The sequence below is a fragment of the Papio anubis genome, chromosome 3, assembly GCF_008728515.1.
Source record: "Papio anubis isolate 15944 chromosome 3, Panubis1.0, whole genome shotgun sequence".
In the NCBI taxonomy this organism is placed as follows: domain Eukaryota; kingdom Metazoa; phylum Chordata; class Mammalia; order Primates; family Cercopithecidae; genus Papio; species Papio anubis.
The window spans coordinates 182,895,332-182,920,171 of record NC_044978.1 but is presented as its reverse complement, the minus strand read 5'-3'; the positions used below and the strand labels follow the sequence as shown (position 1 = coordinate 182,920,171).

Genomic DNA, 24,840 nt, shown 5'->3' with positions numbered 1-24,840 from the left:
GGGGACACCACAGGGCGTCAGAGCTGGTGGCTTCTTGGACACCTGCCAGGGGTGAGCAGCTGCTGAGCCACGAGGGAGCCCTTCCCCTGGAATCCGTGGGGGAGAGAACCAGCAGTGCCTACCCTCTCTGGAGTGTCTGGCCCAGACCCAGCCTGGGTCACTCCCATTTTGGGGCACTCAGCCCTGCCCCGGCCAAGTGGCTGGGGGTTGTGGACGCGACATTTCCCACGCACAGGAAGAATTCACTCAGACAAGGATGAGGAGGGCTTTGCACAGGCATTTACTCCAGGGAATGACCGGCCACCCCGGCCCCAAAGGGTTAATGCGTCCTGGGGCACACAGAGCTGGTGACCTTGGGGAAGGCCACACAGTGGACTGCTGGAAACCAGTTCTCTCCTCCCACTGTTGCCTGGGGCTACAGACAAAATGAAGGCGAAAAATGCGGGGGCGGGGGGTGGCTGCTGACAGGGGACCCGGGGGTAGCCAGGCTGTTGCTGGGAGACTCAGTGCGACATGGGCCTAGTGGAGGGCCCCAGGCCTCCTGCAGTGGCAGCAGGTGTCCCCATGAGCGGCCGGCACTCAGGCTCACCTTGAGGGGTACCTGCAGATGGCAGGCAGAGGTGAGCCTGAGGCCTGGGCCGGCCATCCCCAGCCACCTCCCAGACCCCACGCAGGGGGACAGGGCCTACAGCACACAGGTGCACACATCCAGACACGTGATCAGCCACACGCACACGTGTGCATACACGTGCACACTCACCACACTCGCCCAGTAACAGGCGTTTGCCACATCCACCTCCCAGTCACGACACCTCGATCTTGGCGGACATTCCCCCACCTGCCAGGGCCTCTGTGCCAGTGGGTAGGCTGCGGCCGGCAGACAAGGTGACCTTGGACAGGTGCGTGTGTCCTGGGTGTGCTTGCCCCTCAGGGTCCTGCCCCCGAGAGGATCGGTGGTTCCTAGAGGCCAGGAGAGCCCTCCCCGGGGTCCCTGACCCTGAGTGGACCAAGCCTCCACAGCTGACAGGGAGGGAGGGGTCCAGCCCCGCCTGCTGTCCCTGTTCACTGAAGTGAGCAGAGTCGGGTGGGGCTTCCCAGCTTCAGGGACCGTCCAGCCTACACTTCTGTGCCTGCTGTGGAGTGGCCATCTCTGGGCCAGGGCCATCTCAGGGCTGGGGCTGCACCCTTTGGCCTGGCTCTTCTGCCCTGGGGGTGCTGGCCTCCCCTCACCCTGGGCTCCGTGAGACTGGGCAGGGTTGGGTGTCCCCTCACCTGAAGCTGCAGCTCCAACGCCTGCACCTGTTCCAAGGACTCCATGGTCCTCCTGACGAGAGCTAGAGTGCGGGAGAGAGAGGAGGCCCTGCTGGTCCCTTGGCCTTGGGGCCTGGGAGCCCAAGACAAGAGAACTTCCAGGCCCAAGTCCTGCCACGACCCCCGAGCCCCCTTGTTTTTCCTGTATCCACTCGGTCACCTAAACCAGCTGTGGGACCTTAATGCCCACAAGCAGCCCCTGAGTGCCCGGCCCCTGAGGCTGGGTCCAGCTCCCTCGGCCCCATCTACAGTCCAGGATGCCTCTCGCAGGCCCCTTGGCCCTCGCTGCAGCCCCTCCTCCTGGCCTGGCCCGCCACACTGCACTGGCCCTCACCCCTACCCCTCTGGCTCAGCTCACCCCCGCTGGGGGCCGTGGGGTGGGGCAGGCGTCATGCCAGCTCTGTTCCAGAGCCTCTGGGGCTGGGAGGAGGGGGGAGGCACAGGGAGCCCCACCAGCCAGAGCCACCAGGCACACAAGAACCCCCAATCCCCACTACTGCCGGGTGAAGTTTGAGGAAACAGTGGCTTGGTACCACGGGCAGACTGGCATTGGATCACCATGCAGCAGTGGGGCTCAGGGCCCTGAGAAAAGGAAGGCCTGGGCAGGGGGTGGGGGCGGGGGCAGGACCCGCAAGCTCAGGCTTTCTCAGGGCTCGCTCTGAATCCTTGAGCCCCTGGATAAACATTCGTTCAGTCCTTTTGTGCTGTGTGACACCGCAATGCAAAGATGGTGGCAGGAGCCCTAAGCTGTGGTGGGCACCACCTCAATTTCCAGCCCTGCTGGCCCCAGCAGAGCCAGGGCCTCCCTGGTGTGTCCTGATACAAGGCCAGTGGCCACCTGAGCTCTGTGGCCCTCAGTGTCTTCTGTGCAGGAGCTGGTCACTGTCTGCAGGGAGCTGTCGGCCAGCAGGTGGGCATACGGCCCATGTGCACGGTGGGGAGCCCTGCAGAAGGACCTGGGCCGCCCTGGGGACCTTCTTATGGGGACAAGGCTGGAGAGCCGATGCAGTCCAAGCTGGACCGTTGCTCCTCATGCTGGCTGGGGCTACCCCGAGTGTGCAGAGAACGGGCCCCTCCTCTGTGCCTGGTGGGGTGGTGCTGTTGACTGAGTGCGTGATCCCAAGCAACTGCTGCTCAGAGAGGGGCAGCAAGCGTGGGGCTGAGCTGGCACTCAGTTGGAGTGCTCCCTGTGGGGCCTCGGGAGGGCAGGCAGGGCAGAGATGCTCAGCACTACACGCCACCTGGGAGACACGACCTGACCCCCAGCCCTTCAGGGATGGTGCAGGCCCTGCCCAAGCCCCAGTTCCCCAGGCCCTGCAGTCCCTGGCCCTGAGTGCTCTTGAGAGAGAGTGCACAGGCTGCAGCCTGCCTCAGGAGCTGCCAGGCCAGCTGGAGGAAGCTGCTCCCGGGAACAAGGCCGTTTGGGAATGTTTTCTTTCCTTTTTTAACCTACAGCTGAGCACACGTTATACTTGTTAAATGGTCACGTAAGATGGGTGTGTTTTCAAATGAGTGGCTGGACATAGTTTTCAAGTGGCAGAGCCCTGCTTTAGGCTGGAGTGGGCTGGGTGGGCACCAGGGATGGGAGCCTCACACCCCTAAGGGTAAGACCTGGAGAGGGTGGGGCTAGGAGGGCATGGTGACCACCACTCGAGAGTTGGTGCCCGACGCTTCCAGCCCTGATGCTCCCGTGCCTCTTCTCCCAACGCGTGAAGCTGCCCTGGCCATTTACAGACCTGGCCTGGAGAACTGGGGGCACAGGTCCACGTGGGCACCTGCCCTCACCTCTCCCCTGTGAGGCCAGAATGGGAGCCTCCATGGGACCAGTGGCTGGGTGTTGTGGGGAGGTCCTGGCCCTCCCAAGGGAGACAGAAAGAACCCCTCGGCCTGACCGCTGGGGGTGACTCTGCCTGAGCTCACTCATCTATGGGCTCAGCAGAGAGGGGTGGCCTGTGGGACAGGATGGGACCCAGGCCTGAAGTCTGTGCTGAGCCTGCGGGGCCTCCGTGACTCCAACACCCCAACAAGAACACCTGCTGCCCGCTCCGTAGCCTGGCCCCAGTCACCTGGGTGGCCCCAGTGCCCACTCCCCATCTTTCTAGACCCCAAGACACAGAGGCCTCGGGCCGCAGACAAAGCAGCCTTGGGTGTCTGCAGCTGCTCTCCGGAGCTCCCGTTAGCTGGAACACCTGGCGCTCTCGGGGGCGGAGCCCACTTGGGCCTTTCAAGGGCCCCCAAACCCAGGTTGGCCCCTCTGCCTGCCAGGACCCAGGTGACACAGCAACATGAGGTGGGGCAGCAGCCCGGGGGCTTTCCTGGGCTGTGCCCATGAAGCATGGAGCCTTCTCTTAGCTGTTCGTGAAGACCAAGCAACGCTGTGTTGTCCCAGGACTACCTGCACACTCCGGGATGCCCCAGGGCTACCTGCACGCTCCGGGATGCCCCAGGGCTACCTGCACGCTCCGGGATGCCCCAGGCTACCTGCACACTCCGGGATCTGCGGATCTTCCACTTCAAACAGCAGCTCATCATGGATCTGGGCCACCAGCCTGGCAGGGAGGGAGGGGGTCACCTTGGGAGGCCAGGACTGTGGGGTGGGGGCTCAGGGTTGCATGCAGAGGTGGGGGCCCATCCCCAAGGTTTCTGAAAGGTGGTTCTGGCACTGGGGCCCAAGAGGATGTGGCTCCGTGAGGCATGGGGAGGACCCAGCCCATGGGCACCACAGCCCATGGGCACCACTGCCTGAGGTCACCCACTGTCACCAGGACAGCTCTGGGGAGCTGGGAGAAGGGGTGATAGGGAGACAGCTGGGAGAAGGGGTGGTTGGAAGTGACTCTGGTCAGCTGCAAGGAAGCAGGTGGCACACCCAGAAGGAGGGGCTGGGCGCCCCGTGTCCGCCCCACCCAGGTTGGTCCTGTGGGGCTGAGCAGTTCGCGTTCTGAAGTCTGGGCAGGGATGGAAAACAGTCCTTCGTGAACTGTTGTGGGGCCTGACATGGGCCAAGCCTCATGAACATCATGGGTTCCTGTGCCCTGAAGGCTTCTCGGAGAGGCGGGGTGCTCATTCCTGGCTCCTGCCTTGCTCTGGTGAGCGTCCAGCCAGCCCCAGCCAGGCCCCAGCCAAGCCCCACCCTTCCCCAGCCTCCTTCATGGAGCCCCTCAGTGCCCCTCCCAGGGCGTCAGCAGGGAGAGCAGGTGGGACCCGAGTGGGAGGAGATTCCGGTGAAATGCACTGCTGGGGGCAGGTCCCTGGGGCAGGGCTTACAGATTGAAGTGCAAGTTCAAGTGTGCACAAGGTGGACGGATCATGGCTCCGGGCGATCAGCTCTTAAGGGCCCACACCACGCTGAGCATAGACCCGGCCGGGGCTGGATTTGGCCAGGGCGCTGCGGCTCCACATGCTCCTTGGAAATGGGTGATATACACCTTGGGCAGATGATGCCTCAAATCTTGGTGATGTGAGACCTCTGCTGAGGCCTGCTGCCCCCAGACCCACAGCCAGCCTCTCATGTAGGGTGGACACGGGCAACTCACCCTGTGCCCTCGGGAGGGGACGTGCGGTGTGGGAGACTCACAGGATGAGCTGCTGGGAAGGATGGGGTGCCAAGGGGTCCCACACGCTTTGTCCTCTGTGTGACCTTGGCTCTGTCTCCTGGATTGAGCCTTCATGGGCAGGGGTCACGTCCTATCTTCGACCCTGCTGCCCGTCCTTGGCCGGCACAGACAGGGGCACAGCGGGCCCAGGGCCCTAGGGAGCTGGGCTGCCAGGGAGCCCTCGCCGGGCAGTAGTCACGGGCATGTGATGGAGAGCCCCAGCTGGGATGAGGGGCAGCCTTCAAGCCCCAGGGTACAGGTGGGCCATGCTGGCACTTTCTGCAGGGGACGTGGACTTTGCAACAGAGATTTCCAGTAACCTGCCCCAGTCCGCCCTTCCTCTCTTTCTTCACGTTGGTCCCTTTGTTGCCGGGTGGGGTAGAGGTGGGGCTGTGTCCTCAGCTACAAAGGACATTTCCCAGGCTCTCTCTCAGGCAGGGTGGCCCAGGACTGCATTCCCTCCAGCTCGCAAGGAGGCTATTTTTTTTTCCCCCCTTAGCAGGGAGGGAGGTGAGGAGTGGGATGGAAAAGGAGACTCCAGGAAAGCTCCTAAAAGGGAAGGCTCTTTAAAGGGCTGACTGTAAAGGGCTGCCAGGGGCAGATGCTCTTCTGACCACTACTACTTTCTCCTTTTGCCTGGAAGGTGTGATGGCTGGAGCAGCAACCTCCATCATAGCACCAGGAGGGAGTGGCCAGAGAGCCAGAGGGACTTCGGTCCTGCTGCTCTGCGCCTCTGAAACACAGCAACCACCGTTCTCTGGACTTCTCATGATGGGAGAGAAATCTGCCTTCTGGAGCCTGAGCTATTGTAGCTTGGGCCTGTGTCCCTGACGGACAAGTGTCCATCCTCCTGGGTGTACATCCACAGCACACTACGTGGGCCCAGACAGTGGTACAGTGGTGCTCACACCCTGTACCTGGCAGGCTGCCCCCAGGGAGCGGGAGGTGGGCCTGTGCTTTATGTGCAACCTCTGGCCAGGGGCCGTGGACACTGCCCTTCCAGAAGTCAGAGGGGTGAGAGAGCCCCAGGCTGTCAGCACTAGCAAGCTTGTCTTAAACTAACTTCAAGGCCTCGGGCAGAAGTCTTTGTCTCCCAAGAGAACTTACTTTTCAAATGGGCAGAAACCTCAGAAAAGGCACTTGTAACTTTTTCCAGATTTAGCAGAAGCAGTTTTCACACTTCTTGAAATTACATTGTGAAATTCTGAGCTGCTGGTGTGGCAGGAACCTAAGAATAGGTGTAGTTGTCAGTCACTTACACATCATTCTCGCAGCCACTGAGACATGACCGCGCTTCTAATTGGGAAATGGGGCACGGGTGAAAGAAGAAGGACGTCTGTCGTCTCCGTGTGGGGTAGAGGAATGCAGGACCTTGGATCCTGTTGTGTTCCGGAAGGGAGTGGACCTCTGGTGCAACTCATATCCCTGTTCCTGAGAGGGGTCGGCCACAGAGCTGCTGTGTTCGGCATCTGGATGGCCTCACTGAGATCACTGCACGAGTAGGAGAATGTTCCAGAAGAGCCTCACTGCATTGCCCTGTCTGGGGCCTGCAGGGGCAGCTTCCTTGCAATGGATGCCCCCAGCCCTGCTGAACTGTTTTGTGGACTCATCCTAAGAGTGTGGGTGCATGGTGGCTTCATGCAGACCCGCCTTGAGAAGGCCCAGGGGAGGGACCGTCACAGCACTAACACGTTCTGAAACCCAGGAAGGCCTTTTCATAAAGGGCCTGCATCAGAAGAGACAGGACAGCTGAGCCATGGCACAGAGGCCTGTGAACACTGGCCACTGGCCTCCTGCTCTGAGCCCGACCTCTCTCGTCTTTTTAGGGTCTGGACCGAGAGGCACGAACAAATGCCATTTCTCTATCACAGGGACTGTGGGTGGTGAATGGGGACTGTCCTGTGGCCCCAGCCCACCTGGGCAGACCCTTGGGGTGGCCAGACAAATCTTTTTTGTTGTTAGACAGAATCTCGCTCTCGCCCAGGCTGGAGTGCAGTGGTGCGATCTCGGCTCACTCTAGGGGCACCATGTGCCTCCCAGTGATCGAGTTTCATGCCTGCTGCTTCAGGCAGAGATGCCCGGCCACACTGAGTCTGCACCCGTCCCTTCCAGATGCCATCCACAGCCTTTCACGTCACTCCTGGAAGAACAAATTACGTTCACAAAACACAGACCATGGAGTGCCCAATATTCCACACGAGTCTGCTTTGCATTTTGCTATGAGAGCATTTCCTCGTGAGAGCCAATGGTTGATAATAGAAAGACGACTAGCGGGTAACGGTGTTCCTGAGTAAAAGTGTCTGTGTCCAGCTTTCGGAAGGACTCAGTCAGCAACAGAGAAAGACCTCAGCTCCTCACATGCCAACTTCCTTTATCAATTCCACAAGGGTTGAAAGTGAACCGACTTTTTCTTTTTTTGAGGCAAGGTCTTACCCTGTTGTCCAGGCTGGAGTGCAGTGATGTGATCATGGCTCACTGCAGCCCCGACCTCCCACGCTCCGGTGATCCTCCCACTTCAGCCTCCTGATTAGCTGGGACTACAGGTGTGCACCACCATCGCTTGCTTTTTTTTTTTTTTTTTGGTAGAGACAGGTTTCACTATGTTGCCCAGGCAACACATATGTTGGTCACAAACTCCTGAGCTCAAGTGATCCACCCGACTCGGCCTCCCCAGTGCTGGGATTACAGGTGTGAGCCACTGCACCCAGCCTTGAATCAACTTTTCTAGACTTGCAGTATCTTAGAGGCAGGACCACCATTTGGCTTTCAGTTCCTGCCAAAACTAGCACAAGCTGCTCATACCCTGGGAGAAGCTATAATTTACCTGCAGAAACTGGAAGTGAGCTGGATGCGTGGATTTCAGGACACCAGGAGAACACTGTGCGGCACTAGAGGCTGGCTGGCATCAGTGTGTATGTATGTGTGTGCACGGGTGTGTGAATACACGTGTGTGTCCATGTGTGTGCATGTGTATGGGCACATGTGCTTATGTGTGCATGTGTGTGCGTGTATGTGTGCATGTGCATGCACACGTGTGTGTTGGGAAGGAATGCAGATGGCAGCGAGATGGGGCAGGAGAGGACTGAGAGTGAATCTTTTTTGTTGTTGTTGTTAGAGTTTCACTCTCACCCAGGCTGGAGTGCAGTGGTGTGATCTCGGCTCACTGCAACCTCCACCTCCTGGGTTCAAGCGATCTTCCTGCCTCAACCTCCTGAGTAGCTGGGATTACAGGTGTGTGCCACCACACCTTGCTAATTTTTGTATTTTTAGCAGAGATGACATTTTGCCATGTTGGCCAAGTTGTTCTCAAACTCCTGACCTCAGGTGATGCATCCGCTTCAGCCTCCCAAAGTGCTGAGATTACAGGTGTGAGTCACCACGCCCAGCTGAGAGTAAATCTAATGCCCCACTCCTGCCTCCTGACCACTTCAGTTACTGCAGAAAGCAGCACTGATAGCCCACAGCCCAGTGAAGCTGCACGCAGAGCCTCTGGGGCAGTGCTTAGACCCTGTGGGGTCTCAGGTATCCTCCCTCCCTGGGATGACAGCCTGGGCTTCGGCCTCCTTCTGGGCTTTGTTTCCCTAAGGTTTTGGGTGATTGTGGACCAGAGGAAGTACCTAGAGGGGCTGCAAGGGGAGGAGCCAGCTGGGGTTCGGTGGACTTAGGGACCACCCCCTCCTCTCCATTGCTGGGTGTCACACGTTGGCCTGGGCAGGGCCATTGCTAGGGACACATTTCTGCACAAAGTCACTGAAATCACTGGAACAGCACAGGCTTGAAAGCCACAGTGACAGGAGGGAGTTCGTGAAGACATAAGGAGGCCACTTTTAAAGAGAGATGAGGGATCTCTAATAAGGCAAAAAATCATGCCTTGAGAATGTAAAATAACCTCAAAAGCCAAGAGAAAGTTGTAAGCTCAGATGTTGTAAAGTTGTAGGCAGGACATGGGTTTGTGTAAGCTCCTGCAAGGAGGTTTGTGATGAGATGGAAAAGAGCGGCCACGGGTAGGCAGGACCCACAACCCAAAGTCAGGGGTGTGCACACTGGAGAGGCCTGAGCCACATCTTATACTCTAGAAGCCTCTGCCTCAGCCCACCCTGGGCTCCCCTCCTGGATGCATCTGCAGTGGCAGGTGCACCCTGGTCTGCAGAGGCTGCCCCCATGGGACTGGCACCAAGAGCTTGAGGGCCCTTAGGGTGGGGGTAGGAAAATGTCTATGGTGGGTCAGAGCGCCAGAGGCCCTTCTGGGGGCTGACACTGGGGGGGGCTGAGGCGGCTCAGCTCCCAGAAGGGGCTCCGGGATTCCTGAGGGGATCCCCCACAAGGAGAACGAGGAGAGGAGGTGTCTGGGTGGCCATTTCCAGCAACCCCAGGGCCTTGGTTGGCAAGGAGGAGGTGGTCGGGTGAGGGCTGCTTGTCCCCTGGCTGCCCAAACTCTTGAGGTATGTGCCCTGGGGGAATAACTGAGGCAGGGACAGAGGCCTGAGACAGCTGTGGCCTGGGGGGCAGCCACGGTGGAGCCTCCACCACCAAGGCACGTCTGAACGTTGGCTCTGGGGTCGGGGCTGCAGCCAGAGCTGGACATGGGGCACACTGCCTGACATTGGTGGCAGCAACAGGTAGGAGTGGGGACAGTTTGGAGTTCCCAGGGTCCTGCTCAAGGGGCTGAGGGGTTCACCTGCCTCTGGGGTGGGCAGCCCCAAGGGGTGCCCCTGTGCTGTGCAGACACCCTGAGGAGGAGGGGTCTGGGGGAGACAGCATTTCTGTCTGGAAAGGCCTCATCTGCGCCCCATGCTGGTAGACGGCTGGTTGCTGTCTGCATGCCTGCTGGGGGTAGCCTCCAGGGCCTGCCACAGGCTGAGAGCCTCGGGAGGGGTTGGGGGCCCGATGAGCAGAGCTGGTGGGCAGTCAGAATCGTGAGCCCCCAGAGGGTCTTCCCGCAGAACACTAACCCTCCCATCCAAGCCCTGGGAAGGGCTGGGGCCCAGGCAGGCTGACCGCCACCCACTGACCTGGCTGTCAAGGTGCGGGAAGTGGCCACTGCAGTGAAGACACGGATCATGGCCAGCTTGCAGAGGTCAGCAGCGGAGCCTGTGGGGCACGTGGTGCTGTCTTGAGGTCCCAAGGCACACGGTTCATGGTGCACTCAGCATTTGGCACTGTCGCCACAGCTCTCACGGCACCTCCACACAGAGGTGCTGGCTCTGAGCTGTCTGAGTGCCAAGGCCACAGACTGCAGGCAGACACTTCATCCTTGCTCCTCCCACCCTCTTGCTCCTGCAGGGCACTTGGGTTTTGGGTGCCTTATTCCCAGAGGCCTCACCCCTGCCAGGCATGCATGGAGAGGATGGAAGGGCCTAGGCCAAGCACCAAAGGACCGAGCTCCAGGTCTGCCTAAACCCTTGAAGCCTCAGTTTCCCACCGCAGAGATATGGGAAACAGTACTGCCTGGGCCCAGCTCTTGGGGGAATCATCCTAGCTACAAAGATGACTGTGTCCCCTCACGCCCCTGACAGTAACTGCCAGGCAGGACATGGGTATTGTAAGCTCCTGCAAGGAGGTTTGTGATGAGCAGGAAATACCACATCAGTGATCAGTGGGTGCCACCAGCCCTGTGGCTGCTAAAACCCAAGAAGCAAATGGACACAGAACTACAGGGTAAGAGGCTTCCGTACCTTGCACCACAAAGTTCACTGCCTGTCGCTCTGCTTGTGCCCGGAGTTGCTGGTCATGAGCGTGAATCCTTGGCAGGGGTCTCCTTCTGCCCATGATGGATACCACATAGCCTGAGTCACACAGAGCAAAAGCAGATGAGGGACAGAAACAGGCACTGCAGCAGGTGCAGCTCCCTTGGGCCAGGTCCAGAGGCCCCAGAGAGACAGCCACACTGCAGTGCAGACTCCGAGCCTCCCCTGGGCCCTTTGAGTCTATCGCAGGGGCAAGTGGGCTCTCCAGTGGGAAGGCAAGGGTCTGCTGCTGGGCACTCTGCACTTTTTTTTTTTTTTTTTGAGACAGAGTAAGACTCTGTCACCCAGGCTGGAGTGTAGTGGCGTGATCTTGGCTCATTGCAGCCTCCTCCTTCTGGGTTCAAGCAATTCTTCTACCTCAGCCTCCTGAGTAGCTGGGATTACAGGCGCCTGCCACCACGCCCAGCTAATTTTCTGTATTTTTAGTAGAGACGGGGTTTCATCATGTTGATCAGGCTGGTCTCGAACTCCTGACTTCAGGTGATCTGCCCACCTCGGCCTCCAAAGCACTGGGATTACAGCGGGGAGCCACTGCCCCTGGCCACACTCTGCACTCAGCTCTGCACTCTCCTGACTTCTAGCTGCACCTGGATCTCATATAGGACGAGGGAGGGCAGCTTTTGCAAAGTCATGTGGAGGCCTTGGGCCTAGGCCAACTCCGAACTGTGTGGAATGGAGGAGAAAGGGGTCAGCCCACATCCTCAAGGAGGAGCATGTCTGAGTCAGGTCCACACCCTGCACTGGGCAGATCCAATCTTGTGTGGCCTGAAGTGTATGCGGTTTGGGGGCTCTTTTTAAGAAAATGACTATATTCCTGACCAGTGAGGACTTCTGCCTTAACTAGGTGTGGGTGGGAAATAAATCCTCCACCTGTGACTGAGGATGAGAAGAATTTCCCACATCTGTAATAATCAAAGTGACAAGGGATTGAGTACCTACTACATGCCGGGCAACACGCAGGATTCCTGAGAGGGACTGGCATGAGGACCCGAGACAGCTTCTGCTCTGACCTGGTCCCTTTCCGCTCCTGCTGTTTTGTCGGTCTAGTGAGTTCTGACCGGACACTGGGCACTGTGAATTTTACGTTGTTGAATGCTGGGGTGTGCTGTCTTCCTTTTGAGGGTGTTTTGGCAGGCTTAAGTTACTTGCCAATCATCCTGATCCTTTTGAGGTTTGCTTCTAAGCTTTGTTAGAGTGGATTTGGAATAGTTGTAATCTAGGGCTAGTCCAGACCTGTCTCTAAAGTGTGACCCTTCTGAGGCCTCTGCTGAATGTCCCAGGTGTCTAACAAGGACTCTCTGCTCTGGATGGTCAGAACTCAAACATCTCCTCGTTCCATGTGAACTCTGGAATCATCCAGCTTACTGCTCCCAGCAGTTTTTGTGCTTAGTCCCGTAGCATTTCACTCAATGTATGTGTATCTTAGTGTTCAAAAACAGACACAAGGGGGACTCCTTGAAGATTTACAACGCTCTCGCTCTCTCTAGCTCCCTCCTCTCTGACACTCTGACTTGCAAAATACAGCTGCATCTGCCTCCCCAGCCTGGATCCATGTCTCCTCCACTCATCGAGACCACTCTGCAGTCTGCGTGGCTCCCCCTCCACACATGGGCTGTGCCTCCAGACACACGGCGTTCACAGGACTCAGCTCACTGGCGTCTTTTCTCTCAGATACAAGAGCAATACGCTACCCACTAGCTAGTGTTGGAAACGGCTGCTCCAGGTATTTTGCCCCGTTTTCTGGTTCTTCGTGGTGGGTGCAAAGTCTGAAGCCAGTGACTTCCTTGGGCCTAAGGCAGGTCTCCTGACTCCATACATTTCAAACCTCATTTCTCCTCCACCCAGTGCTACCAGTGCCAGTGCCTGTAGTTCCTGTTCATACTTGAGATGCCCTCTGGCCCTGGCCTTTTGTGGTGATGCTCGCATGGCACCAGTGCTCCTGGAAGCCACTCTTGTGCCAGGATGGCTAGCACCACACCACACAGAGAAAGCAGGGGACCACAGGAGCACCAGCAGGAAAATCCACATTAAATGAGTTGCCAGCTCAACTGGCTGTGGCCCCACTGATGCCACCCGGCATATAAAGGTGTGTGGTGGAGAAAGCCAGAGCGGTGGAGGCAGCAATCCTAGCCGAATGTAGCTGAAACACTTTCTTTTGACATGTTTACAAAATGTAGAAGGATGTGAGCACATTGCAGGGCCTCTCCCAGGGCCTTGGGACGGCCAGCATCAGAGTAAGTCTGCTCCAGCCGGGGTGGCCAAGTGCCCTGTGGAGAGCACTGACCCCTGAGGGCTGGTGGCCAGAGAGGCATCTGAGATCCCAGCTGGCTCCTAGCTTTTGATGCCTCCTTGACATCTCTTATGTGCCATTCTCCCTCCGCCCCTCCTCCGTTACTGTGTTAATGCCTGCATGCTTCTAGATTATTCTCAGGGGTGGCTTTGACTGCACCTCAAATCTCTTTCCCACATCGTGACTGGAATCATTTTTGAAGGACAAAGCTCAGGTTCTTTCTGCATGGAGTGTCATGCGTGGTCTGGGTTTACCCAGCCCTACCTGTTCTCTGGCCCACCTGCCCATGCTGGCACTCCTCCTGGCCCTTCCTGTCTCTACTCAGGTCACCGGTTCCATGAGGTGGAGGCTGGCACAGCTCCCTTGGGGCCTCTGCGACTGCTCTGTTCCTCTCACACCTGGATGCCACCTTCCTGTCCTTGTCTGGATGCTTGTGGGTTTACCGTGTCCCCCAAGGACTATAAGCTCCATGGGAGCAAGCAGCTTATGTCTCAGGTGCTGGAGAGGCCCCCCTTCCAGGCTAGCATGGGCTGTGGCACAGATGCTGCCCACCTGCCCGTCTGCTGTCAGACCAACGAGGAGCCTGTAGCAGGGCTGGCCGGAGCTCATGGGGCTTGGGCACGGGCCCCAGAGTGAAAAGTCATCCATGAGTCACTGGGAGAGGCTCACGGAGAGGGTCTACGAGGCTGCACACAGACACTGCCAGCACCCAGAGGCAACAGGTCACAGCATCCAGGATGCCACCTCTCGGGCTGATTTCCTCACTCCCAGTGAGTGCTGAGTGCTGTGAGTGCTCTTCCTGTGTCTGTCGTTCATCCTCCTCTTTGCTGTTTATTTCATTAATTTCTGCTCTCCCACTGATTTCTTCCCTTTTTTCTCTGCTGCTCGTTTCCAGATTTCTTGTGTAGAACACAACTCATTTATGCCCACAACTTTCTCTTTCTTTAAAAAATACTCCTTTGAAAGATTCGTTTGCGTCTGCGTGAGGCGTCAGCTTAGCCACATGCCAGTTTCTGATGAGATACTTTTACTGTAATTTATTTCTAACATTTTTTGTCATTTTCTTAGGATTTCTTTTTTTAATCCCAAATTATTAGGAGTATAATCAATTTCCAAATAGGTAGGTGGAAGGATGGCTACACATACTCAGACATACATGTATGAAAACACCTTTTCATTGCACTGTGGTCACAGAATATGTTTTACTTGATATTCTTTGAAATTTATTTGGGTTTCCTTTGTGACCTGATTGTGGTGATATTTGTAAATATACCAGTGCTTTTCACAAGAATCCATGTTTTCCCTTTCCAGGTGCAGGCTTGTATCTGTTTTTACCTATCTGCCCACCCACCATCTAGTCACTCAAGTATGTTCACTGTGTTGCTTCAAGCCGCCCAGACTCTTGTCCCTTCTCGTGTGGAAGCTTCAGCCTTATTTGTCCAACAAGAGCTGAGGATTCACCCAGGCCCCGAAACCAACCTCAGGACCCAGGGCCCGCCCACACACCACCCACCCAGCTGTCCCCCCATCCTCCCACAGAGGGTGGGCAGGGAGCAGGAAGCTCTGGTTGTGGCCAACTCACCTGTCTGGTGACACTGGGCAATAGCTGCTCGGGCAAAGTCCTTGATTTTCTTGTACTTCTGCAAAAAACTCTCCAAAAACTGGGCAGCTTCCTGAACAGGAACTCCAAGGCAAGCAGCAAGCCTCTCCTTCCCTGTCAGTCAGAGAGACGCGTGTCAAGGCCTCACTCACACCAGCCGTGACCGCGTGCACGGGCTCAGTGAGTCAGGTCCAGTTGACAGCACTGGTCTTTTCTGATGGGTTGGGATGGAGTTGGTGTTGGCTTTACAAGCTGGGTGCTAGGTGCCAATCAATCAGGACTGGGGCCTGTGAAACATGTATTTATTCAGTGATACTAACTCAGCGCCTGCCAGGTGTTTCAGGTAATGTGGTGATGAAGTAGACACGGTCCCTCCTCCCAGTGCAGCCAGTGGGAGACCCAATTCCAGAACTGCGGAGGTTAGAGTGGGGCACAGAGGAAAAGAGGAAGGGGGAAGTTCCATGGTGAAAGTATGAGAAAATGGTGCTCAGGAGTTCAATATTTGGTTCTAGAAGATGCAAGTGTTCTTGTGACACTGCTGGTAGAAATATCTCTGGTTGGGGCCAAGCATGGTGGCTCATGCCTGTAATCCCAGCACTTTAGGAGGTTGAGGCGGACGGATCACTTAGGCCAGGAGTTCAAGATCAGCCTGGGCAACAAAGTGAGGCCTACTTTCTATTTATCAACAAGAAAAGAAAAGAAAAAAAGGACTTTGGCTGGGCAGTGGCTGAGTTCCACAAGCATGTGAGCAGGTTCAGCGACCACAGAAGCCTGGGTCTGGGCCCATTCCCACCAGGAGGTTCCGTGTGGCCCTGGGGATGTTGCCTGACCCACATTAAAGCTCGTTTCTGCACTGTATATTAGGAACAAGAGCCCTTATCTCCAGCTGGGAGCCCCATGAGCTAAGGCATGGGAAGCTCTAAGCAGTGCGTGGTTCCTACTTGGTACTCAATATACACTCATTCCCTCCCATTTTCCTCCAGAAGAGAATAATAATGTAAATAGAGAATGAGGAATCCATGAGGACATCATCCCTTGCTTGACAGTGGGATCCTAGGGAAAGCCTTGGCCCTGGGGAGTAGTGCTGTGTCCTTGGAAGGAACCCCAGAGAGACAAGCAGCCTGAAGACCTGCCTTCCTGGGGGAGCATGCCCGGGACCAGCAGTGGTCTTGGCTGTCCTCTGTGATAGGTAAACTCTGGGGTTGTACTAGAGGGGGCTCCATGGACCTTTGGACAGGATAGTGCAGAAACATGGCCCAGGGGGTGAAGGTGTGGGGTCTGTGAAGACCAGGGAAGAACCCTCTGGAGGAATGGGACTGACTGGCCTCTCTGATTCAGCCCTTCTTTCAGCCAGGCCACTCCTGGCCCTGGCCAGCTAACGGCGCAGCAGTTCTGGACAGAGAGAATATTCAAGTGTTAGGAGAGTGAAGGGGCAGGCGTTTGCTTCCACTGCTTTGCCAGCAAGAGTGGGAAGGTCTGGGGTGCCCTGTTCTCCCCAAGTTTATCCTGGCAGAGAGGGATAAAGTCATAGTCCTTCTATGCCCAGGACTGCCTGATGAATTGGCACCATTTGGCTGGAAATGAAAAATCTCCAATATCTCTTTTAGGGCTTAAAACCTATTATTGTGATATCTTCACAAATAAGTTATGTGTTCTGCTACACTTTACTGAAATAATTCATCTATGACTCTTTCTTTCTGTCAAATTCCAACCACCACCCTCACCTAGTGCCTCAGCTATGGTGCTGCAATGGAAAATTCCCTTGGCTCTCAGAAAGAAATCCAATGGTGGCTAGATACACAAGGTTGGCCAGATGAGACTTTGAGTATCTTCTTAGACAAGTCTTTTCTCACCTCCAATCTGCTGTTAAGCCCATCTGGTGAATTTTTTATTTCTGATATGCAGTTCTAGAAATTCCATTTTAGAATTTTATTTCTTGAAGTTTTCTTTTTTCATTTATTATGAGCATATTTTCTTTTACTTCCTTGAGCTTAGTTATTAATAGCAACTTTAAAACCCTCGTCTGTTAATTCCAACATCTGGATCATCTTAGGATCTGTTTCCATGGTTGCCTTTTTTCTTAAGTATGGTTAAGCTATTCTGTTTCTTCCTGTTTAGGAATTTGGGGTTATATGCTGGATATCATGTATGATATATGTAGAGTTTTGGATCCTATTATGTTCTTCTAAGGGGTGCTATTTTTTTTTCTGTTTTTTTCTTTTTTTTTTTTGAGACAGTGTCTTGCTCTGTTACCCAGGCTGGAGGGCAATGGTATGATCATAGCTCACTGCAGCCTTCAATTCCTGGGCCCAAGTGATCCTCCTGCCTCAGCCTTCTGAGTATGGGACTACAGATGTATGCCCACCATGTCTGGTTAAGGAGTGTTAATTTTTTGTTTACACTTTTTATATATTTATTTTAAAGTGTATATTTAGGACAAATGGTTTTTAAAAATGTATAAAAATAATTCACATAAAAATCCAACTTCTATATTTACATGGTCCCTTAAAAGATTTTCATTTTATTATCATTAAAAATGTATTTCAACAATCTTCACAGTACTCTCAAAAGTCAGGAATTTTAAGATTTTCTAATAGAAAAATTTTAGTATTTATCTACACAAAAATAATGAAACTAGGAATTATACCATATTTTAAAATATAATGTCTCAACTATGCTGTGCCACATAAGAATAATCTTCACACTAAACGATTATAATTCCAAGTCCTGGCATTTTCATTGATGAACAAAGCACAAAAATATTTCATAGAAAAAAATATTTCATCATAAAAAACATAGGAAGTGGAATGCTTCAAACAAAAATATCTGAGGTCTGATTTCACAACATCAAGTTTCCATATCCACTTTGTAAACATATACTTACTCAGTATAGGTTGCCAGCTTAAATAAAGTCAGTTATCACCGAAAGAAGACATAGTTAAAAAAAATTCAGTGCAAAAATATGTATCAACTAATCAACTGAACTACAACAACTCTGGTGAAAATCACAATTTGAATCCCATCATATAAAGTGATTCTCTGAAGACTTTAATTAAAAATAAAAAGCTCGGCCGGGTGCGGTGGCTCAAGCCTGTAATCCCAGCACTTTGGGAGGCCGAGATGGGCGGATCACGAGGTCAGGAGATCGAGACCATCCTGGCTAACACGGTGAAACCCCGTCTCTACTAAGAAATACAAAAAAATAGCCGGGCGAGGTGGCAGCGCCTGTAGTCCCAGCTACTCGGGAGGCTGAGGCCGGAGAATGGCGTGAACGCGGGAGGCGGAGCTTGCAGTGAGCTGAGATCTGGCCACTGCACTCCAGCCTGGGCGACAGCGCGAGACTCCGTCTCAAAAAAAATAAAAAAAAAAAAATAAAAAAAAAATAAAAAAAAAATAAAAAAAAAATAAAAAGCTCTACAACAGCAATCAAGTTTTCCTTTTGTTACTATTCTCTAGTAAATGCTTTTTTTGATTAGCTTTTACAATGTCATCAGGTGATGCTGATTTGAAGTCAATGGTGTTATCGCTACAAGAGGACTTATTTCTTTGTCCTTTACATCTTGAACTTGTCTACCATAAAGAAAAGTCTTGGCCGGGCGCGGTGGCTCAAGCCTGTAATCCCAGCACTTTGGGAGGCCGAGACTGGCGGATCACGAGGTCAGGAGATCGAGACCATCCTGGCTAACACGGTGAAACCCCGTCTCTACTAAAAAAATATAAAAAATTAGGCGGGCGCCTGTAGTCCCAGCTCCTCCGGAGGCTGAGGCAGCGTAAACCCGGGAGGCGGAGCTTGCAGTGAATTGAGATCCGGCCACTGTACTCCAGCCGGGGCGACAGAGCGAGTCTCCGTCTAAAAAAAAAAAAAAAAAAGAAAAGAAAAGTCTTACAGAAGTCAAGGTGCGTCACTTGCAGCTTTTCAGTGGGTGACAAAGACACAGTGTTGAGGGAAAAGCTGAAGGTCTAGCAGCAAGGGCCTTGGTCTAAGACAGAGAAAAAGGTGGTTTCCTAGTCAGAGAGCCTTTATTGTTTTTTTTATTATCCTTAGCAAAATTGGAATTCTTCAGTAGCTTTGAACTTAGAACTTCAGTTCGTGATGATGGAGCAATGGATTGGTCTACTATACGCTTTGAAACAAAATCTGGGTTTTTTATAAGGACACTGAGATCAATATTTGAATCTATTCCAGGAGACCTCTCTTCAGATAAACTGACCTCAAAGGACTCTTTCTTAATCTGAGAGTTGTATACATCAATCGTTTCTGCAATCAATTCAGAAAGTGACAAATTCTCAAGGTCTCTTGTAAGAAGCTTTAGGAAATGCCAGTGACAACAGAGATCCTGTTAATTCTGATATTCCGGGTGAAGACTGACAGCGATTTGCTAATTGTGACAGGGGAAAGGATCCCAAACTTAGATCTGTGAAACTGGCAGATGACTGGTTACAAAGGTCAGACAAAGTAAAGCACTGGCTTATATTGGTTTCTTTGTGTTCCCGAAACAGTTCAGTGAGGAATGGACTTTCACACTGAGAAAACTGCAAATTATCATTTTTAAAAATGTAATTCTTGGCACTTTGTTCAACTAAAGAAACACTTCCAACTTCAGTTTCTTTACTAGCATTTAAATTATCAACAGTCATATTTTCCAATGAGCTACTTAAGCACAAAGGATTATTTGAACTTCCTAAACTGCCCTGTACTGGAATGTTTTGAAAATCAGATAGTGAATTATTTTGAATATATAAAGAATTACTCGGTGTTGTGCTCTTTATCATTATGGCCTTTAAATCTGGCATTTCTTTGAATGCAGAATCATCTTTGGAAACACATTCGGATGCATGAGGTCTCAACAGATCAGCATCTAGGTTCTTTGAAAGTAGACTTTCCAGACTGTCTGTAGATGATAATCTGACTGATGGCTGACTGTCACAGGAATCTCTTGACATATCATGAATTAGGTCAGCTAGTGAAAGTTCTCTTGTTAACTTACATAATTCCAGTTTCTTCTCCCTTTTAAGTCTGTCAAGTTTCTTTTTCCTATGGAGTAAACAGTGACTTGGAACTGAAGAATTATGAGATAATCCGTATTTTCCTACTGAGGTAGAAAAATCAAAGGGTTTGCTACAATAATCCAAATGATTTGCTGACTGAGGATAAGAACTTTGAACATTATTAGCTGAAACTTCAGAAGAGGAAAATAAGACTCCTTACCTTTTGTTGTCTTTCCTGTAGATACTGTTCCCTCATTCTCATCCTTCAAATTCTGCATGCTAATCCAGAACCCCTGACAAAGGCTTCTGCACATCAAACTTGTTCTTCAGAACTGCTTCAATTAATATTTCATCTGGCACAGCATCTCCAAGTACCTTCTCTCATTTGATCAAGGAATGAATAAAGATGAGCTTGATCAAATCCACTGAGCTGGTGGTTCGAAACAGAATTGGAAGATTCTTTCAGATCTTCATGATCATATTCTTCTACAGGCTCAACGGAAGGTTTGTCACCCCGTGAATAAATAAACTGAGCAGCTGTTGTGGTGAAATACAATAATCATCCTCTACAGACTGGCCATAGAGATCATCAACTTCAAAATCTTCATCATAGTCAAAGCCTTGAACATTCCGATGCCAGGCCATGACAGTGGAGAGGGTGTTTGCCACAGCCCCTTAACTCCTTCCAAAACACTCCGCTTAGATACTGTGCCAACTCAGGAGTACTAATTTTTTTTTTTTTTGAGACGGAGTCTGGCTCTGTTGCCCAGGCTGGAGTGCAGTGGCCGGATCTCAGCTCACTGCAAGCCCCGCCTCCCGGGTTCACGCCATTCTCCTGCCTCAGCCTCCCGAGTAGCTGGGAGTACAGGCGCCCGCCACCTCACCCGGCTAATTTTTTTTGTATTTTAGTAGAGACGGGGTTTCACCGTGTTAGCCAGGATGGTCTCGATCTCCTGAACTCGTGATCCGCCCGTCTCGGCCTCCCAAAGTGCTGGGATTACAGGCTTGAGCCACCGCGCCCGGCCACTAATTTTTTTTTTTAAGACGTAGTCTCGCTCTGTCGCCCAGGCTGGAGTGCAGTGGCCGGATCTCAGCTCACTGCAAGCTCCGCCTCCCGGGTTTAGGCCATTCTCCTGCCTCAGCCTCCTGAGTAGCTGGGACTACAGGCGCCCGCCACCACGCCCGGCTAGTTTTTTTGTATTTTTTTAGTAGAGACAGGGTTTCACCATGTTAGCCAGGATGGTCTCGATCTCCTGACCTCGTAATCTGCCCGTCTCGGCCTCCCAAAGTGCTGGGATTACAGGCTTGAGCCATCGCACCTGGCCAGGAGTACTAATTTTTTTTAAAGGGGCACTTAGTTTGGCTAAAATCAAACTCTGTCTCCCTGCAGTGGGAAAACGCTGAAATCTCAGGTCAGTCCTTTTTGCCTTGGCTTCTGGATTGTTTGAAGTCTGTCCCATTCATGCATAGTTAGGAGTCAGCCAAGGATCTGAGTAGAGTTCGTACCTGGAATTTGGCCTCATTTCCTGGCTCTCTTCTTTCTAGAATTTCTCCCTTCACTTTCCAGATCCTCTGGTTGTCCAGAACTCTGTCCTCCAGTTCTTCAAGCTAGTAGGATTGTATGTTCCTAGCAGAGTTTCTGTCCCCACAGCATTAACTGAGGTTTGCCTTCAGGTAAGGGGCTATAGAATGAGAAATTCGCCAGTGCCACTCCTTTCTTCCAGGTGTCAGCTGACCTCCAATTGCTGTTGCTCTGGTCACTTCCCAGTGCCTCTGGGTAGCTGTCTTTTTACACATTTTCCACAGTTTAAAGTTGGTCCCTGCAGGAGGGCTGCTCCAATGGGAGCGACTTGGCCATCACCAGAAGTCATGCCTTGCTTTCTAAATACTTATGGCCAAGGGAGAATCCCTTTCCTTTCTTCTGTGGAGCTGTCGGGATCTCTGAAGGGCAGCGGGTGGCCTCAGTCCCCATGCATGAAGAAAGTCCATCCACAAGAGAGCGGACAGTGTGGTGGCTCCACAAGCAGCAGGGATGAGAGACTGAGATGGAGCCTGAGGGTCCGGGAGGACTTCCAGGCCCTGGATCCTTGCTCCTCACTCCTTGGACACCCTTAGCAGTGGGGCTGTCACACTCAAAGGTCACTGTCCCTTCCCCAAGCAGGACGGCTTTTGGCTCTGTGGGGACTTCTCTGTCCCACGCTTCCTGTGGACTGCTCCTTCTTTTCATAGAACTTGTCCCCACACTGTGATTCCGTTGATCCTGTTTCACACACAGGCCCTGAGAGATCTGCATACTAGGGGCACTAAGTCCTCCCTACCTCTGAAATCCTACGTGAACACACAATTTGACTCTTCCCACAGACAGCTAATCCTATCTGGTGGGTACACATGTGAGTCTATGTATGTGTGTGCTACAATTTGACGTTTAGCAGGGACAATCTTCACTCCCTTTCCTCCAGTGCTCTTCTGCTCCACACATATTGCTAACAGGCTTTCACTCCTGTTTATGTCTCTAGGGATGAGCAAGTGCCTTTGGGAACGTGGGCTGGTCTAGCTGGAACAGACCTGACAGTAAATCCTATGCTACTTTCAAAACTCAGCTCGGGTGTTGCTGCTCTGGGCCAGCTCCTGGACTCTCCCAACTCTCCTTGGGCTGGGTCCCTCCCCTGGCTCCCTTGGTACCAGGGACTCCTGCAGATGCACTGATGGCACAGTGCTATGTGCCCAGGCCTGCTCCTGTGTCTCCTCTGATAGGTGCGAGCCCCTCGGGAGCAGGCACTGAGCCAGGGGGCGTGCCCTCAGCACAGGCCTGTGGGTCACATGATGACTGGATGTGGAGGCAAGCTTCAGAGTCATGGAGTCATCTGAGAAGACTCAAGGGTTAGACTCTAGGAGCAACAGGGGCTCAGAGCAAGATCCGAGGAGTCAGGAGCTGCTTCCAGGAGAAGGCAGGTTCCTGCTGGGCTCAGCAGTGGCCATGAGCAGGGCCGTCAGGCTGGGGATGGACATTTGAATTCAGTTGACTGATAGAGGAGCAGTGAGACTGTGAGCCAGCCTCTGGGGTCAAGGCTCCCGGACAGTGGCTGCTCTGTTACTCCGTGTGTTCCCTGCCAGCTCCTCCACAGTGGCTGCGGGGGCTGAGCATACAGACCCTGCACCCTCTGGGGCATCTCCCCTGCCTCTCACACAGTCCTGCCGCTTCCTCTGCTATCTTCTTTACAGTTTTCACAATAGTCATGTCGCCGATTTCTCAAGAATGTGTAGGAACCGTGCCTTGCCCCACGCCCCCAGCATTTGTGGGCCGTTTAGAGGTACGTTATGTGAAAACACGTCACTGCAATCCGCTGCAAGCCGGTAGGTGCAAAGCTCCTCTGTGGAATTTCCAAAGGGTACCCAGCGGCCCGGGAGGCCTAGCAAGTTCACGGGCTTCCTCAGTCCCAGCTCATGTGACAAAGTTTCAAACACGAGGAGAACAGAGATGCAGCCTAAGCCCACAGCAGTGGATACACAGTAATTCCAGCTGTCAAGCCAGACCAGAACAATGGGAGCAGCAGAGCCGGAGGCTCAGGGTGGGAACCCGTGTCACTGTCACAGCTAAAAGCAGCCAAATTACCCTTTTCGACATTATGGTTAATGACTCAGTACTTATTTACAAAATGCAGCTCTTTTCCTCTCCAGGAAAAAAAAAAAAAAAAAGAAAAAGAAAGTGAATACTCCAGAAGGAGCTAAATGGGTGGCAGAGAAGACCACCTTTTTCTGAGGAGGTCAGGGCAGCCGTCCTGCCGGAGCACAGCTGCCCCACGGCAGGTGCTCGCACTCTCATTCTGTGTTCCTCCCTCCTAGCTGGATTTGGGGTGGCTGCCCCAGCTGGGGACAAGGCCGGGGCTGCCACAGGAGACCTACAGAAGCTGCTCAGTCACTTGGAGGCATTTATTGACATGGCACAGAAGTGAAGTAGGAGTCAGACATAATGGCAGATGACACAGATGAGAGCTGACTGTGCCAGGTATGGCCCCGTCCACCCTATGAAAACATTTTCCCAGGAGGAGATGGCACAGGGAGGCGGAGGGCCTTGTACAAGGCCACACAGTCAGGAGGTGACAGGGTTGGGGATCAAGTCCAGGCTGCCTGGCCCAGGATTGGGGAGGCGATGTCTTGCCCGCAGAGCAGAAGCAAATGTTATGTTTGCAACACAAGATGCTGGAGCAGGATGCAAGGCAACAAACTCTCATATAATTTGGCAGAGTGATGCCTTCCCCACAAGACAGAGGCCCCAGGGAGGTTCAGGGGTACAGCACAGAAGAGGCTGAGAGGAGGAAGTGGACCAAGCAACTTTGAGGAGAATCAATCCAATGTCACATTACTGTCACTCACAGAATCTAGTTCTTTAAAAAAAGTTTCTTAGTCTATTTTCCAAAAACCATGTACACAATCAGAATGTTTTCAAAAGTGGAAATAAGACTACCAAGTCCACTAATTTGTTCCTGTGTCTTCTCTGTGCCAGGCAGTGAACTAAACTGATGAGCTCCTTTCTTTGAGGTGCCCATGTTCGAGCTGGTGCATGAGACCATGAACAGGCAAGTGGGTGCAGAGCTGGCGTATCTTGCTCCCTCGCTGGTTTGAAGAGCAGAGCTGCCAAGATGTAGGCTCTGCCCAAGGCGTGAGGCCCATGTGGCAAGGAGCTGAGACCACCTCCGGCTGACAGCCAGCAAGAAATAGGCCAGCCAGGTGCGGTGGCTCACGCCTGTAATCCCAGCACTTTGGGAGGCCAAGGCGAGCAGATCACTTGAGGTCAGGAGTTCAAGACCAGCCTGGCCAACATGGTGAAAGCCCATTTCTCCTAAAAATACGAAAAATTAGCCGAGTGTGGTGGCAGGTGCCTGTGATCCCAGCTACTCAGGAGGCTGAGGCAGGAGGCTTGAGCCCAGGAGTTGGAGGTTGCAGTGAGCCGAGATTGTGCCACTGCATTCCAGCCTGGGGAACAGAGCAAGACTGTCTCCAAAAAACACAAAAAAACAAAAAAACAAAAACCAAAAAAAACCAGAAGCCAACAAAGTGGATCCCTCCCCAGCCACAGATGCGACCACAGCCCCAGCCAACACCTTGACTGCAGCCCTGCAGGGGACCCAGTTATGGCATGCCCACACCCAAAGAAACTGTGGGATAGTGTGTATTATCTTAAGTTACTATGTTTTTGGCAATTTGTTACCCAGAAATGGGTAACAAATACTGTGGTTGAGGAAGGCTGCACAGGGGAGAGTTGAGCGCAGGTCTGCAGAAGTGAGGGATGGGCCCTGGTGGTGCAGGGGC

At 53.1% G+C, this 24,840-nt stretch overlaps 1 protein-coding gene and 1 pseudogene across 2 annotated transcripts in view; both read right to left on the bottom strand.

Moving 5' to 3' along the window:
• Window positions 1–259: 259 nt before the first annotated feature.
• Window positions 260–24,840, bottom strand: part of POLN (DNA polymerase nu) — a 168,719-nt gene continuing 144,138 nt past the window's right edge. Inside the window, exons 21-26 of one of the 2 annotated variants that reach the window (XM_031664783.1) lie at window positions 14,524–14,655; window positions 10,580–10,690; window positions 9,917–9,995; window positions 3,793–3,860; window positions 1,273–1,334; window positions 260–601 (exon numbers count right to left, since the gene is read on the bottom strand). In XM_031664783.1, the coding sequence (XP_031520643.1) occupies window positions 416–601; window positions 1,273–1,334; window positions 3,793–3,860; window positions 9,917–9,995; window positions 10,580–10,690; window positions 14,524–14,655 (638 nt within the window). In that variant the 3' untranslated portion in view covers window positions 260–415. The other variant, XM_031664784.1, reaches the window with a different exon arrangement.
• LOC103882067 lies at window positions 17,950–20,268 on the bottom strand (annotated as a pseudogene).